The sequence below is a fragment of the Dermacentor silvarum genome, chromosome 9 (genome assembly GCF_013339745.2).
Source record: "Dermacentor silvarum isolate Dsil-2018 chromosome 9, BIME_Dsil_1.4, whole genome shotgun sequence".
NCBI classification, from domain to species: domain Eukaryota; kingdom Metazoa; phylum Arthropoda; class Arachnida; order Ixodida; family Ixodidae; genus Dermacentor; species Dermacentor silvarum.
In genome coordinates, this window is record NC_051162.1 from 96860193 (window position 1) to 96878246 (window position 18054).

Below are 18054 nucleotides of genomic sequence, written 5' to 3' on the forward strand. Positions count from 1 at the left end.
GTTGAGTCTTGTAAAAGCGCTAACATCTTTACAAAAGCATAAGAATCCTGTTGTTATCGAGCTTTACTCACTCTTGTGTAACATTTACCAATCTCGTAGACATGTAATAATATGCTGGGTGCCTGGCCATAGAGGCATCGAGGGCAATGTGCTAGCAGACCAGTTGGCCACATCAACTACATCACAAGCTATTAATCCTGCCGCTGCTATCTCCTCCACAGATCTGAAGCCTTTTTTGCGAAGGAAACTGCGAGGCCAATGGCAGCGTCTGTGGGACGCTGAAACAACTAATAAGCTCCACTTGATTAAGCCACAGTTAGGTTTCTGGCCCTGTACAACTAAAACACGACGTACTGATGTCCTATTCTGTCGTCTCAGAATAGGACACACATATGGTACTCACAATTTTCTATTGAATGGAAATGATCCTCCAACATGTGGTAGATGTGGCGACAGGCTCACCGTCCTCCACGTCCTCTTGGAGTGTCGGGAAGCCGAAAGAGAAAGAAAGAAACATTTTCCTCTCCCATATCGCTATTGTGTTCCTCTGCATCCCGCTATGTTTCTCGGTAAAGAACCACTTTTCAGCACCAACGCAGTCCTTGCTTTCTTGAAAGATGTTGTGCTACATGTTACTAGCCCAATAAGTTCGTAGTGCATCCTCTCTCTAGAGGATGTTGCTGCGATAGTTTTTTAACTGCACATGCCTCCAGGCCCTTGTGTTTCAATGGCTCTGTTTAGGCACTTGTGCCTCTGGCCAATTCTTGTATCTTTAATTATTTGTAACTCGTATCATTCTTTCGCAATGCATTGTTCATGTCCATAGTACACATAATCACTCATTGCATAATCTTATTGCTTATAGATTTTACGCACTTTACAGCGACTGATTTTAGGCCCCTTTACAGCCACGCCACATCTAATGTTCATATAATTCCCTATTCATCTACCACTAACAAGCCATTACCATCGTCTTGGCGCGAACTAATACTGTCATGGCGCTCTTTGGCCATACCTGGCCCTTGCGCCACTAAACTCCAACAATCATCATCCAACCTGTGGCCGATGTGGTCAGAGGCTGACCGTCCTCCATGTCTTCTTGGAGTGCCGGGAAGCCGAAACAGAGAGAAGGAAACACTTTCCTCTTGGATACCGCTACCATATCCCTCTCCATCCCAGTATGTTTCTTGGCAAAGAACCACTTTTTAATACCAAAGCAGTCCTAGGTTTTTATTGCGATAGCAATTATATGGACACTCAAAAGCAGATTTCTGCCGTCGGCGTCGCCGTCGCCGTCGCCGTCGCCGTCGCCGTGAGGTTCCGTATGACGTCATTTGGAGATGAAATCGTCGCCGCACGCCGAACGCTGTATGTGCGAGTGAAAGGGCGCGAGGGGCGCGTCTTTCACGGGGAGTGAACGCACGGCGGAGAACAAACGCGCGTTCTGCGCCGTGCTCGCTTAAGGGCTGCAGAAGTAGGCGTCTCTTTTCTCCTTTACAATCACCATATATGTAGAGCAAACGCGCCTTCTTCGGACGCGCGAGAGGCCGTGGGGGAGGGGGAGGGAAGGGAGGCGACGTTTAGCTGCGGCACCAAGTGCCTATTTATATCAGAGGCTCCAGCAACAGTCACCAACGCCGCACGCATTTTGAGCTAACGCGGGCAAAACGCCGATGGCGTCGACAACAGTTCTGCGTGTTGTTGCTACCAAAGCCGCTCACCTTACTTCGTATGACATTGCTGTGTTGCTATCGCATTCATTGCTTCGCCCTTAGGGCGAAACTGTGACATTTTTTTGAATGACGTGGTACTACATGTGATTAGCCCTAGATATTCGTAGCACATCCTCCCGCCAGAGGATGCTGTTGCGATAGTGCTCAGTATAGCGCATGCCTCCAGGCCTTTATGTTCAAGGGCTCTGTTGAGGCAATAGTGCTTCATGCCAATTTTCGCATCGGACATACTTTGCAAATAGTAGCATTTATTTGCAATGCATATTTCATGCTCATAGCACACGCCATCAGTCATTTCCATAATCTTATTACCTGTAGATTTTATGCACTTTACAGCGACTATTTTTTAGGCTCCCTTACAGCCACGTCATATCCACCACTCGTAATTCATCGCTTCAATTCAAACTCATTAACACTGGCCTGGCGCTCTTTGGCCATTATTGGCCCTTGCGCCATTAAACCCCATATATCATCATCTAAAAAAATGAAGCACGCAAGGTGAGCGCCAACCACCACCCTGTGGGTGTAGACGAAGTTGATGCGACGCTTCACCAAGTACAGTGCGTTTTTTTTTTGCGAACACTGTTTTTTAAGAGAAGCCCACGAAAGTTTCTCGAATCACGCCACTATATATTATTTATCTGCACAGGTGGACATCATTTCCAAGTAAAACCAAAACAATCCCTTCACTAATTAAACTAAATAAATTAACTTTGCCGCAAACAGCGGAGCTTGTGATCCACTAAGTTACAGCCAGGGCCGCTATCCCGACGACGACGACGCTGGATACTCAAACGCAGACTCTCGCGTTCTCGTTCTCGAAATTTGGTATCTTCGACTCGACGACGCGTCTTCTCGGCTGCAGCTTCGGCATGGTATTCCGGATCGGCTCGCCGCGGACGCGCAGATTCTCGCTTGGCCGCACGACAAACTTCAAGATGCGGCCTGGCGAAGCTTTGACATGTCTAGGCGAAGCGAGGCACATGTGGTTGCTAGGCGACGCGAAGTGACGTCATCGCTAGACGGAGCAGGTGCGCGGTCCTAGCAGCTCGGCGCGGCGGTGCCGTGCGGCAGCGAAGCGAGGCGCAGCTGTGCCAAGGGGTTGCTAGGCAACGCGTGGTGACGTCATCTCCAGGCGCAGTTTCTCGTCTACGCTATACGGCCAACATCCGGCTTGAACAGCTCCGCTGTTAAAACCCAACGAGAGATTCACAGTAAATATCCGCAGGTTTCTTCGACCGTCTTTCTGGTCATTGCAGGTGGCGGATCTTCGTCGCCACAACATATCACGAGGCACTTCTTTGTACAAATGGATATGTTTACAATATTCACATGTTATATACAGGCTGGCAAATGGGGAACATATGCAGTCGTCAGATAGGGTCAGCTTTCTTCGGCGACACTTCACATGGCGTCCGCTGCGACCCTCCTTCTGTGACTCCCAACTCGAAATGGACCACTCGCACGAAACTTTTCGTGCGATCGTTTCCGCGTCCCCTCTTCCTCAGTCATATATACCGACCTGCTACTCGATAAACCAGGTTGGTGGCGGCTCTCATAGGCCAGCCAGCCCGATCCAAACACACCGAGGACGTTGGCCTTTCGAAGCGCCTTCTTGCCTCTCCTCTTTTCAATAGTACACCCAAACAAAGCAGGTATGCAGCGTAGTTTACAGTCGCCATGTTTGCGGAGGACATGGCTCCCCTGTTCCGCCGAGCTGACTCCGAGAGGTCTGAAGCCAAGAAACTACGACATATGGTGCGACGTGTCGCACGATATGTCGGAGCAGCTGTCTGTCGGAACAGCTGTTTGCCTGTCCTGTGCGAAATCCGCCACAGACGGTCGCGGCATTCATTCAAGCGGCTACTGAGATTAAGCAAGTGCTCCAGCAGCGGTGCCGCCAGTGCGACCGCCTAAACCGCGCCACGATCAGCGTCTCTGCACTGACGGCCAGCGGCGAGAGTTCCTTGTGTGAGCTCGTCCGACAGGTAGTCCGTGAAAAGATTCGCAACCTCGCTGTACACAAGAACCTGTGGTGGGGGTTCTGTTGTCGCAGTTGTACGGCTAGAAATACGACAAACCTTCTCACTACCCGATTCACTACTGCATCAGTGCTACAGATATACATCTACCATTCGATATTGACGACATCATCGACTGTCTTATGACATTGGTTGGCGCTCTTTGGCCATCATTGGCCCTTGCACCATAAAATTCCATATACCATCATCATCCTCCCCATAATGTATTAACTTTAATGAAAGCTACTGTGAGAAACAATAAACATGCAAATATGCAACAAGTCTATATAGATGTATATATTGCAATGAAGCAGACGCGACTCGCGTTTTCTATAGCAGCTCGAAGATGATGACGACGACCCGTGATGTGATTTGCAAGAGAGCTCGGGCTGTTCGCTGCTGCTAGGCTGCTGTTTATCTGCTGCTTATCACCTTTAATTAAATATCATTGCATTTGGTGGAGGTGCTGGGCACATATATATATATATATATATATATATATATATATATACGCACACACACACACCTGTGTGTGTGCGTGCGTGCGTGTAGTGCAGGGTCACCACCCAGCTCAGCATGGTGTCCCTGCTTTTCCCTTAGGTGTTCTCTGTGCCTCTATATTGCCATATTAAGCACTATAAACAATCTATCACTATTTTACGCACTGTTGTATATGCTTACACTTAGTGATTCACTCATCTCTGATTCGTCTCATACGAAAGACAGTATCAATTATTCTCCGGAATTCAACGTGAGGGTATTTTGTCGCAATATTATGCCATGCACTGTATATTAGGCAATAAAAAACTAAGACACGTACTAATGCGAAAAGTAGCCAGTGTGCTCAAATCTGATAATCAACCACAGTTTCTTAAGTTTTCATATGTGAATGTTCATATCAAGGTGTCGCTTGTAGCAGTATAAAAATTTCCAATTTCTAGAGCCATCTTACTGTCGATGTCTATTTATTACTTATGCACATAAGAGCACAATCGAACAGCATATTATATTGATGTGCTAGATCCTCACAACTTTTGTAGTGCATTTTCTGTTTTCCTTGATGTTCTGTAGAGTGCCGCTGCCTTGTACTTGCTGAAGCTTAGATCTCTTTCTTGGAGGAAGATACGATCCGTGCACTTCAGAGCAGGACTTAAGGTTTAACAGTGCCTATCGCGATAACTTTCTTTACGTCGTCTGGAATTATATCCAAGTATTTAAGTTGAAGCAAACATTTAGTTGCGCCTAATTCCTGACGCGTTCCACCCACTAAGTGCATGAAACCGCGAATATTGAATAACACTACGTTGTGTTCCCACGTAGGAATGGCCTACCTTGGAGGTACTTGCGGCCCCAAAAAAGTTTCAATCGGGAAGGACCAGCCGCTGACGTTTTCCGGTCTACATGTCGCCGTCCACGAAATTGGACATTTGTAAGTACCTCTAGGTACGGATTCCTGACTTAAGTTCCAGTGCCAATGCTGCATTTCCTGCTATATTCTTTCAGTTTTGCCTGTTAGTGATAAGCCAGTTCAATTAGTTTTTCAGAATTTTGACAGTATATTCAATATGTTCAGCGCATATTGCCCAGATTATTCTTTTTCTTTGCTAACAAAATTTCGCAAGCATTACAGAGAGCGTACTCCGGAGAAAGAAAGACAACACGTTGAATACAGAAGAGAGCATACGAACAAACTGGACGTATGGTAACAGGCGATCAACGTGCTCTTGTCGGGTGTGATACAGGCGGCTATGATGCTAGAAAGCCGTTTCGATCTTTACTTCTTGACGCATTCGCGCATCAATAGTACTTTTTGTCCATGTTCCTTTATATTGAAAAAGCATACGACACCACGTGGCACTACGGAATTCTGCGGGATCTGTCAGGAATATATGTATCAGGGGGAACATGTTACACGTCATTGAAAGGTACTTAACAAATCGGACGTTCCGTGTTCGAATTGGTAATGCTTTGTCTAGGTCATTTATCCAGGAAACTGGGGTGCCGCAGGGTGGCGTAATAAGTTGTACCCTTTTTATTGTAAAAATGAACTCCTTGCGTTCATCTATTCCGCAGAGTATGCTTTATTCTGCATGTGTCGATAATGTTCAGATCAGATTTAAATCGTATGAATACACAGTGCATGAACCACACTTTCAGCTTTGAATTCATTGCTCGACGGCACATTCACAAACACTGGCATGGCGCTCTTTGGCCATAACTGGCCCTTGCGCCATAAAACACCACACATCATCATCACACTTTCAGCTTTGCCTAAGCAAGGCAGCCAAATCAGCTAACGAAAATGGGTTTACGGTAAATCCCCATAAAAGCCATGTCCTCATTACAAGAAAGCGAGACCTTGTGGCAGAGCCCGCTATCAAACTCCATGGACAGCGCTTACCTCTGAAGGCGGAACACAGTTTTTAGGTGCAATACTTTACGCTTAACTATCATTTATTCCCCACATTAAGTAACTTGAAGGTAAATTCCTAAAAACACTGAATATTCTCAAAATACTGTCACACACAACAGGCAGGGAGAGAAAGTGTTTATTGAACGTGTACAAGAACCTCGTACAATCAAGTTTAGATTACGGCGACGTGGTGTATCACTCTGCTGCACCAACCTTGTTAAAGATGATGGATCCGATTCACCATTTAGGCGCGCGATTGGCCACAGGGGTCTTCAGTTAGAAAGTCCCTACGTGGAATCGAAGTAAAGGTAATTTAATTTGCGAAGTTCGTACTCCAGTTTTACTTTTCTGAAAGTGCATTGGAACCATGAACACCTCTGTTACGCAGCCGTAAACAATACCACAGCTCCCACACAGTTTCGGAATCGACCTACAGCGAGAGAGCCATTCTCACTGCGTGTCAGAAGCTAAGTAATAAAATTGGTGTCCTCTTGCTTGAACATTGCCTAATGCCACCAGCAAAGCTGCTACCTCCATGGCAGTGGCGGGTGGTTGAATATGACACATCGTTTATCGAGGTCATGAAACACGCTCCACAGACACCCATTCAAATGCACTCTTTAGAACTTCAGTCAAAGTATTCTTGGCACGAATGTCTTTAGAACAGCACAAGAATCCTGTTTTTATTGAGCTTTATTTATTATAGTGCACTATTTATTCATCTCATCAACATGTGGCACTTTGCTGGGTCCCTTCGCATAGAGAAATAGAGGGTAATATGCTTGCCGACGAAATCGCTGCATCAATTGCATCGGAAGTTGTTAATCTTACCGCGACTGTCTCTGCTGAAGATAAAAGCTTTCTTACGTAAGAAACGAAAAACCCATTGACGAAGCTTGCAGTATGCTAAAACGAATAATAAGCTCTACTTAATAAAACTACAGTTAGGCATTTGTACTTCCACAATAAAAAACACGACACATAGATGTCCTATTCTGTCGACTCAAGATATAAGGCACACGTATGGCCCCCACCATTTTCCACGGACTGGTGATGAGCCTCGAACCCATAGCAGATGTCGTGAGAGGCTCACCGTCCCTCATATTTTGCATATAATGCCAGGAAGCAGAACTTCTACTTACAAAGTACTTCCCTTTAGCTTACAGAGACCATACAGCTCGCCATCCGGCAATGTTCCTTTGATCAGAGCCGTTTCTATAGCGCAGCTATTAGACGCCCGTTCATGCGGCGAGCGTCGGCGTCGGCGGCGTAAACAAGCGAACGAAGACAGCGAAAGATGAAAGCGAACGCGGAGCGCAGCGGGGGATGAAAGACGGCAGGAGGAATGCGGAGACGAGGGTGCAGCGGAACCATGAGGCGGAAAGCGGACGAGGATATGGCGAAAGCGTGAGAAAAAAATTCATGAGTCATTCCACTCTGTAAAGGTGGATGATGATGGTGATTAGTGTGGTTTATTGGCGCAAGGGCCACATGTGGCCAAAGAGCGCCAAGGCGGTGATAATGGCTTCTCAGGGGTACATGATAGTGAATTACGAGGTGTCGACAAAACATTAGATGTGGCATGGCTCTAAAGGTTCCTAAAAGTTGACGCTGTAAAGTGCGTAAAATCTACAGGCGATATGATTGTGGCAATGACTAACGTGGTGTACTACGGACATGAAAAATGCATCACAAAAAAATGATAAGATAGGCAAGGTATATCAGATAGAAAAATTGCCAAGAAGCACTACTGCCTAAACAAAGCCCTTGAAACACAAGCGCCTGGAGGCATGTGCTATACAGAACTACTATCACAGCGGTATCCTCTGGAGAGAGGATGCGCTACGAATTTATTGGGCTAATAACATGCAGGACCACATCGATCAAGTAATCGACAACTGCTTTGACATTAGAAAGCGGTTCTTCACCAAGAAACATAATAGGATGTAGAGCGACATGATAGCGGTATGCTAAAGGAAAATATTTATTTCTTTCTGTTTCGGCTTCCCGACACTCTAGGAGAACGTGGAGGACGGTGAGCCTCTCACTACGTCTACCACAAGTTGGTGGTTCATCACCGGTCAGTAAAAAACTGTGGGTACCATATGTATGCCCTATTCTGAGCCGACAGAATAGGACATAAGTTCGCCGTGTTTTCGTATCTGAGGTCCAGAATCCTAACTGTGGCTTAAGCAAGTGGAGCTTATTATTTGTTTTGGCGTCCCACAGCCGTTCCCAGTAGTTTCTAAGTTTCTTTCGCAAAAAAGGCTTGAGATATGTGGCGGGAATAGCAGCGGTAGGTTTAATAGCTTGCGTTGTAATTGATGTTTGAGTATAGTTCGATGCACTCGAGATATTTTCAAAGACAGACAGAGGTTTATTTGAGGAAAGGCAGAGACGTCGGCCTGAGCGACAGTTTGCTCTGGCCTGCTTCTCTACACTGGGGAAGGGAAGTGTTCTTCTAGACAATCCGCCTGATCTTCCAGGCTATTGCCTTGGCTACTTACTAAGGGTAGAGGATGTGACTCGCGGCCTATTAGTTTATTTACCCTATTCCAGACTTTTGTTTCGTCGGTGTGTTAATTTATACTGGAAATGTACCTTTCCCAACGCTCTCTCTATGCACAACGACGCGTTCTTCTAACCTGCGTCGTTGCCTGTTTAAAATTGATCAGGTTTCCGGCTGTTGGGGAGTTGTGAAGCAATCCCCAGGCTTTGTTTTGCTTTTTACGTGCTCTTTGGCATTCCTCATTCCACCAAGGCAGACGACGCTTATTAGCCAGTCCATTCGTTTGTTGTATGCACCTTTCTGCAGCGTCAATGATACAACCTCTTGTATACGCCACATCATCTATGTTAAAAAGAGGCAATATCATCCCGGCTTAAATATGTTAATTCTCGGAAAAATTCCCAGTTAGCCGGGTCAACCTTCCATCGGGGAACGTGTGACCAGCATCCATCTTGTTTTGTTAAGCCTTGCATAATTGCGAAGTGGTTAAATTACGACAATGTGTCAATATTCTCTCGCAGACTGGGATGCGACCACGATGGTGAAAAGAACTCAACTTGCTCGTCTGGAGCTGGATACATTATGAACCCTTATAATGGTGGACGCCACCATTATGAGTGGTCGCCCTGTAGCAAGGCTTCTATCAAAAATTTTTTGCAGTAAGTTTTTTTTGTTTAACATTATAGCGATAATATCACCAGAAGCAAAACATTGCAGTAACTGTGCGCACGCGCACGTGTTTGTGTAACTGCTGGCTTGTGGAAGTGTCCGTGTGCATGTGTGTTTGTGCGCGCGTGTCTGTGTCTGTAACTGCACAACGTCAACTGTTAAAGCTATTCGACCTACTGACGTGCCCGTTCTCCGTTGGGTTCAGTCTGGTTGACGTACCGCTCTAGGCTGCACTGGTGATTTAGGTTATCAAACGTATCTCTAAAGAATCCGGCTTACACGCCAGAGAGTAAAGGTAAAATTTTAGATAGTAAGCAGACACTCTTATTGCGCAAATGAGACCCTTATGAGCGCCCTTAAAGAAAGTCTCTAATTTCAATGGCTGCAATAAAGCTTTGAGCCTTATCGAAGTGTCTAACGTGCTTCATTTAACCTTCTTGCAGACGTCTGCAGACTTTGGTAAGCTTGTGTGGGCTTTGGTAATCTCTGCCAGAAACTACAATAAAAAATCAGCGGGTATTCAAGCTGGCTTTCAAAGAAGGCTCCTCCCTCGTCCAAGTTGATTTTTTTTTGTTTTATTGCGATACCAATTATATGGACACTTCAACCGGATTTCTGCCGCCGGCTTCGCCGTCGTCGTCGCCGTCGCCGTGAGGTTCCGTATAGATTCCAAGGGCGATAAAATCGTCGCTGCGCGCCGTATGCGCGAGTGAAAGCGCGCGGGGGATGCGCGCTATCACGGAGAGCCAACCCACGGCGGAAAGCAAACGCGACCGTCGCGCGAAAGGCCGTGGGGGTATGGGGGGGGGAGGGAGGCGGGGCGACGCTGTGCTACGGCACCGAATGCGTATCTTGCAACCGAGCGCAAGGGGAACTGGCAACGCAATCTCTCACGCGAAAGCAAAACAGCGAGAAGGCAGCGCGGGAGGGAGGGGGGGAGCAGCTTCTACTCTACCAACAAATGCACTTGCACTGGCTGTGGTGGCGGTCGCCCGCACCATCTATTATCTCCACACGGCTCTGACCTTTGTATGCGCTGTGCATTCGCCGCTCAGTTTCCGTTGAAGCGATAGACCGCACGATTCTTCGCCGGCTGCAGCGCCTGCGCTTGCTGCCAGCGTTTTGACAGTCGTTGTCTGCGGTCATTCAGTGTCGTCTAATCATGTTTGCTTGTGCGCGATGACACCACACTTGTCAATTCAGTTAGAAAGCGAATGTGTCCAAGTTTATGCAGCCGATAAAACTACTATCCCTACTTCGAATAGCTATCTACCAATTTGCTATCGCAATTGATGTTTCGCCTTTCGGGTGAAACTGCGACATTTTTTAAAGCGGCGCTTTTTTAAGTCTCTTGCCCCCACGTTACGGGTAATCATTACTGTATTGATGAGAGAAATTGTGGCACGGGATATGAGCCATTGAATACGTGGCAAGGTCATGTGTTCCAATAAACAACTTGCAACACTGCGTAACTGCAATTTGACATGTGCTGCTGAGTTGGTGAATATTCTTCGCCACTTCCCGAGAAGCAGTTTGTGCCAATGTGTAGGTTCCCTAATGGACAAACAGAACAAGTGGCAAGAGCTTAAGTGAGCAACAGAAAAATGAGGAAGTTGGCTACAGAGAACTGAAGAAGTTCGTAAATGAAGCAGCCGAGTAGGGATGCACAAAATGCGACCAGAACGCGGATTTAGCGAGGAGCGTTGAAGTGCGTGGAGTGTAGATCAAGGGGAAATGGAACGAAGTAATTTAAGTAAACACAAAAATAGCTTCGCTTAACACCGATTCACGCATGTATATGCATCGGGTCCGCTGAGTTTTATGCCCTGAAAGTTCTAAAGAATGGTAGGACGGGTGTTCAACCTCAACATTTTTAAATGAAGTTTAGAACTAGCCGAGATAGGCGCAAATGAAATATTCGGAATCTTCCCTAGAGCAAAGGCTCTCTGTCGTTGCTTCGACCAGTCCCCGTTAGCGATATTCTTCCCCTGCATTCTCGCGCATCAGGGTCGGAAGTCCCACTTCCTTTTTAACGGCGAAGCTGTTCTAGCTAACCGTAAAAATTGCCGCCTGCTGCCGCAAAACCTCGACGAGCGATGACGTCGCTGCGTTGCCTAGCAACCACCTCGCAGAGCGGCGTGTGCCTCGTCTCCTCTCCGTGTCGTGCACGTGTTGCCTTGACATGGGACGTTAAGGAGAGGGAAGGAGAGCTTGCTCGGGAGAGGGAAAGAGGAAATGAGAGCGATATAGAGAGAGACAGAAATTGTAGCAGCACTAACGAGGCAACGCGCAGAGATGCTGTCGACGCCGCCCGCGTTGCCTAGCCGCACATGCGCCGAAGCAGTAGCGATGACGTCACCTCGTGTTGCCTAGTAACCACCGGCGCAGGTGCGTGCTACTGCGCATGCGCCGTGACGTCATCCCGGCGTGTCGTCTGCTGCGCGCCGCCCGTAGACTAGGCATAGCTTTCGCCCATTGTGCATGCGCTTGGCCTCGGAGTTTGTCATAAAAAGGGCTGCGCCTAGTCGTGTCAACGTCCGCTAGATATCGAGCGGCTAGCCTCCAACGCGTTCAGCGTCGGCAAGCAACATCGTTCTTGGCACTGTGCCAAACTTGGTTAGCCTGCCTGCGTTTGTGGCATGCCAAGAATGCTGTCGATTGTATGCGCCGAAGCGTCCAGCACTAGTCACGCGAAATGTCGCGAAAGGGAAGGTACTTCAGAAAATTATCTCTTAAGAATACCTTCCCTACATGTGTAGTTAGGTTAAACCAAGTTAGGACCTAGTAGCAACCAAGTTAAAACCTAGCAGTAGCAGCCAGTAAGACTTGAGGATCGACAGTTTCGCTGTGCCTAAGCTTTGCACGACCGAGTGCCAACTTGCCCGTTTTTTGTGTGTCCAACTGCATGGCACACTTCCAAGTCAAAGTTGCGCATGCTCTGCTTTAAAGGGATACCCGTATGCGTTGTAGGAAGCCTTCTATTTGTGCTCTGCATGAGGAACGTCTGACGGGACGAGTCTTGGGACGGCGCCTTCTGTGGGGAGGAGACTGGCAGTTCTGGGAATAAGAGATCTGCGAGCTTTATTTTGGCTTCACAACTGTTTTCGCAGTGCACATAGATACAGAAACTATAGCCTGCGCACTGTCAGGGACCGTATAGCGTTAAACTATTCCATTCTGATCTTATTCCTATCTTCTGATATCACATTTACGTAGCCGCCGACGCAAGCACAAGGTGGTGACCCACAGCGTTCTCCGAAGCGGCCAATCAAACTCTCTTCAGTTTATAGGCGGTCACTTTTGTTCGCTTTCAAAGGTATGCCCTACCTTGAAAGATTTTGCTTATCGAATTGCCTGATAAGATGCGGGGTCACGCAGGAGTATAGAGTGTTTCGGTGGGGCCGAGCAAGAGCAGTGAGTGAGTATAGTGGTTCCGACGTATGCGATTGGACCGAAGCTTCCCCCTTCTTAGCTTGCGGTGGCTTATCGAAAATTGCGGCGGCGTGCAACGGCAGCTTAAGCATGCCGCTAAAACGAATCCCCAGAGAAGAAGAGTTGGCAGAGCGATACCGTATACGTTCCGAAAGGTTTTGATAACGTTAGATTGACACGCAAAAACTGTTATTATACGCAACAAATGTCATTTCAGAGGCAAACAAATATACTGCACAAGAATCAAATAAGGATGAAGTGAGGGACACGGTCAAGCGTTATCAACTAACTTTATTCTTCGTCGTTCGTCATTATGTGTCCTAGTTTGCACATGAAGTATGAACCAACTCGCCCAGCGACAAGATTTATAGAACAAATGTCATTCTCGCCAGCAGCTCAGAGTAGCCATTTCCGGAGTGATCACCGAGTAGCCATCTTTTATTCATTTCAAAACAACGCAGTCTCCGGGTATTCCGAATAATTTTCAGCTTTGTTCGGCACATTAGTGCATCTTTAGCATGTACACGTCGTTTTGACGAGACGAGCTTTCACGGTTTTGTGACGTCTCGTGACAGACATATGAAGTGGGCGAAGCCTCAAAAACGTTTTACCGATAGCGGAGGGCTAATGGAAAGAAAGGCGTACAGTCTCGGAAAGATAATGTTTTTTCTACGGTCTAATCATGCATAGTCATTGTGTACACGTCATATTAGAGGGAAAATTTTCGCTCTGTTGGTGATTTTCGGTGACAGACAGGCGAAGTGAACCTAGCCTGAAAATTGTTGACTTGTCGTGGAGGCCTAATGGCAGGAATTAAACAGAAACCAATTGGACTTGCTTTACGCTAGTGCATGGCTTTTATGCTAGCAATGACTAAACCTGATCAGACACCTTTCAATATCTGATTTTTCTTAAGGCGTGTACATCATACGACTTTTCAAAGATATAACGACAACTTTTGTTCTCGCGATTTCGTAAATACACAATCCGATGTCATAAATGCAAACAGCATGCTTAAGCGAGAAAAATCCTGATTTAGACGTCAAGTGTGGTCATTCAGCAAAACGTATCAACGTGTCACCATATCTGGCTCATAAAACATTTTGTGTGTTGCGTTTGTGTGTTGTGTGAACGCAATACAATCGTGCGACTGCATTCATTCAGGTGAAGTCGCCACCTTTGCAATACCGACTTTTCTGCAGATTGCCATAAGATCTGGGATGGTCCACCGGCCATGTTAGCGATCGCTGCGGTAAAGCATTGTTTTGTGCTAGATGTCTGCATAAGTTTTCTTTAAATGAGTCTACAAATTTTCCTTGGGAACATGGTAACAAATGGTGATCGAGTAGTTTTGGATGTTTTGACCTGGCATACAAGTATTTGTAATGCATTTCGAAGGTTTTCCTTCAGGCAAAAATAAACATTAGGCTATCAGAGGTTAAGAGTTGGAAGTAAGAAACAAAGTGGCCTCATTCCAATTTTAAGGCTTAGCCTCAATAAAGAGACCCTCACCTTTTCAAATTTTGGTAACAGACTGAGGCTTCATTCTTTACGCCTCCAGCGCTCAAGGATAAGTTCGTTTAAATCAATACACGTACAATCACGCAGGTCACGTGAATCCGCGTGTCTGAACGTCAACGGGAAGCATCACGTTGCCTTCTTGCCGAACATAACTGTGAAACCGGGATCCGTTCTCAACGGGACGGAGTACTGCAAGCAGTATTTTCCCAACCACTACAAGGTCTCCTGCGACGAGGTATAATATTTTCATACTTGGTTCTCAGTATAATGATCAAGTAATAGACAGCACCAGAATATACACGGGACCAAACGACGAGTAACGAGACAGACACAGGGCGCTTTGGGCTAGTTGGTTCTTCATCAGCAAGTAATAGACAGCGCCAGAATATACACGGGACCAAACGACGAGTAACGAGACAGACACAGGGAGCTCGTCGTTACTCGTCGTTTGGTCCCGTGTATATTCTGGCGCTGTCTATTACTTGATGATGAAGAACCAACTAGCCCAAAAACACGTCCTTATCAGTATAATGCTTCTCCATATGTCAGTGCTCGCACACAATGTGTCGATATACGCATTTCATCTGTTTACAACAGTTTTACTTCGAATATATTTGTTACGTTAGATCGTGTTTCAGCAAAGTTTCTTCAAAAAGCTAACAAGAATGTAATCGCTTTTTTGTGAGAAAGCTAAATCAACTTGTGACAGGTTATCTACTTTAAAAAAACCTTGAAATTGCAATTATCGCATTTCGGTTAAGACAGCTGGATTACTTGAAGAATCGCATCCTATTTTCAAAGCAAATTGCAGTGATATGTAAGCTCATAAGTAAGATATCAGTGTTTAAGTATGCAATTAGTGACATCACAGCACAACCCACAATTGCGCAATTAAAAACTAGCAGTAATTAAGTCAAAACAGATCATAATAAATCCTGCGCTTTTGAGAAATGCGTCCTCAAAGTGTACCCTGAAATGCACTGATGTTCCAGTTAACGTTTTTCAGGCGCGGAAGTTGGGTGCCCCTAAAAAATACCACACTCAAGATGGTGCCGCGCAAATTTCTAGATGCTGCAAACATACAGCTTTAGGTAGGGCGCGTCGGAGCAGATTAATAGCTGCGTTAACATGAAAAGTCATTCACAAATAAGAACGGGATGCAGAAAGGCTCCTGCAGGCGCGCCCACTTACTAAATGTCAACCATGCCGTCCCGACATAGTAAACAACAAAGAAATAACGATAACCTACCACATTCACTAATTAGAACAGAGATATATGAGCAAAGCATCAATGGCATTATAAACAAAAGAAAGTCAGTGTACCTTAGTAGTCCCTCTGTGCGTCAGTTCGGCATGTTACGCCATCATTTGTGTAGTATCCCTCTACGCCGTTGACGTTTTTTTTTTTTTTTTTTTGCTGTGGTCGTTGCCCTTTTATTTTTGTACTACCGTTTTTACAAGTTGCTGTGGTAGCTAACCGTCTAAAAATATAAAATATGGAGTATTACGTGCCAAAAAAACAATCTAAATATGAGGCACGCCGTAGTGGGGACTCCTGGTTAACTCTGACCTTCTCGGGTTCATTACCGTCGTCCCAATGCACGGTAATGAGCGCTTCCGGCAAAAATCCCTTCTTGGGCAAATTGCTCCTTAGGCTTGATGTACATTGTTGTTTTGGCGCTTTTTTCAGAACGTGAAAAAGAAGGACGGAAGAGGCAGTGAAGCGGCCAACTTTCGCTATTTTCAAGACGGAACTGTCGCACTGTCTAACTGCCAAGCGCCGACAAAGTTGGAGTTTCACCGTCTCGCCTACGTGCCGTGGTGGCGTATAGTGTCTTAGGCGTTCCGCTGCTAAGCCCAAAGGGGCGCGGAATCAGATTTCGGCCGCGGGGACCGTCTTTCGATTGGGGCGAAATGCAAGAACACCTGTGTGCTGGAGAGTGGGGGCACGTTAAAGTACCCCAAGGATCAAAATGCCCTGCAGATCCCCATGCACTATACAGCAAGCGCCTCATATTCATATCGTAGTTTCGGCACGTAAAACCCCAGAATTTAACATTTTTAACTGTCTCTCCTCTGTCCTTTTTCACTTTCTAAACCATGCGCCAGAACAAGAATGTACAGCGAGCATTTTTGTACGACGCCCGCATGGAAATGCGGCCGCCATGACCGGGATTTGCGCCGCGACCTCGATCTAAGTCAGTATACTCATAATCAAGGCAGCTAGGAGATATTGAAATTTTTTCGCAAACTTTCACACGCTTCCTGAAGAGAATGTGATCACTTCAGCTATAGCGCAACATACACGTACATGCGCGTAGAAACAGGCGAATCTACGTGCAATGAACTTCCAGAGTGAAACCAGTTTGGAGATATGCGCCATCAAACTCACCATAAAATTGGACTGTTGTTCCACTTCCTCTTTTACCGTAATGCTGTTTTATACATTGACGCACAAAAGTAACTGGAACGGCCATATATTTCGTCCCAGACTTTGGGAAATAATATCTCGAGACTGGTGTCATCCTGGAAATTCATTTCAAGTGGATGTGTCTTGCAAACTCATTAACTAAGAAGTTCATTACTCATTTTTTGGTAATTAGTTAACACTGGCCTGGCGCTCTTTGGCCATTATTGGCCCTTGCGCCATTAAACCCCATATATCATCATCGTGATTAGTTGAATATTTGCTTCGATTTCTCGTGCTACTAATATCCGCCTCTTCAAATAACCCAGCTCAACGATAAGAATTATGCTACCTGCCACAGGCGATTTGTAAAAATTCCGTAAAGCTTCATTCTCAACATCTGGTATACAGTTCGTCTGGGTAGCGTGGCGTTTCAGTTCCCATTGTTCTTATCGGTACAACTGCGAATGTAAACTGCAGTGTTCTACGATACGTATGTCCTGCGCCATTTTTCTATTGTGTGCGCAGAAGCACTGATATTTCCATTGTGTAAGTTGGCTTTCCTGAAGTGCGTTTTCGGCGCTCATGGACGAATCAGTGAGACATGAGAGCTTCGCTTTAATAAGAAGTGCTTAGCTGTCCTAGAATTCTTACTACTGGAATACAAATGACTTCTTAGCAATGTATAATTAAGCAGAATCATAATCATTCTGCTTTTCCTTGAAGGATACCGTTTTTATATACACTGCCTCATGGACAGCAAGCCTTTGATATACGCTTTTTTCCATCTTTCCATTACAGTGGTGGACCTTCGGAAATTGCTACTTTCGCTGCAGATTAGAAAACAAACGCGAAGACGTAGAAATCGTAAACATACGTGCACCGAATGGAACACCCTGCAACAAAGACAGACTTGAGATGGTAATATGCATCTGACAATTAATGCCTTCTAATTACCTTAGGCACAAACCCTGTGGCCACCTTCTTTATTATCAATGCCTCATTAGCAAGCTTCAGCTCACGGCCAACTCCGACTTCACAATGGAATACACGGAGAATGCAAGAAAGCCAAAATTCTACTGAGACAGCCAATCGACCAACTTTAATAATTTTTCTAGCATTTCAGAGAAAAACGTAAATTCACGTGACTATCGCAAACAGAATTTGCATTTAGGACCTTGAATTTTTTAACAAGAATTGCCGAAAATTGATAAGCTTAAGAATATAGGAGGACGAATTTTACGAATCCGTACCGGCACCAAAAACAGATATTGCCGTTTCGTAAACTGCACTTTTAGCTAATCTAAAACGGGTAAATTTCATACAAGAATTCACAGTTTACGTGAAAT

At 45.8% G+C, this 18054-nt stretch overlaps 1 protein-coding gene across 1 annotated transcript; it reads left to right on the forward strand.

Moving 5' to 3' along the window:
- Positions 1-5053: 5053 nt before the first annotated feature.
- On the forward strand, positions 5054-17641 carry LOC125939865 (A disintegrin and metalloproteinase with thrombospondin motifs 17-like). The gene is made up of 4 exons (XM_049655368.1): positions 5054-5183; positions 9198-9335; positions 14386-14533; positions 17507-17641. The coding sequence occupies exons 1-4, from the start codon at positions 5077-5079 to the stop codon at positions 17639-17641; spliced, it is 528 nt and encodes a 175-aa protein (XP_049511325.1). The 5' UTR covers positions 5054-5076.
- Positions 17642-18054: the final 413 nt, after the last annotated feature.

Bases quoted from the DNA above. Each gene is read 5' to 3' on its own strand.
- LOC125939865 (XM_049655368.1), top strand. From the start codon at position 5,077: ATGGCCTACCTTGGAGGTACTTGCGGCCCCAAAAAAGTTTCAATCGGG. The intron at 5,184-9,197 runs GTAAGTACCTCT...ATTCTCTCGCAG, and splicing joins GTCCACGAAATTGGACATTT to ACTGGGATGCGACCACGATG. The intron at 9,336-14,385 runs GTAAGTTTTTTT...ACAATCACGCAG, and splicing joins TCTATCAAAAATTTTTTGCA to GTCACGTGAATCCGCGTGTC.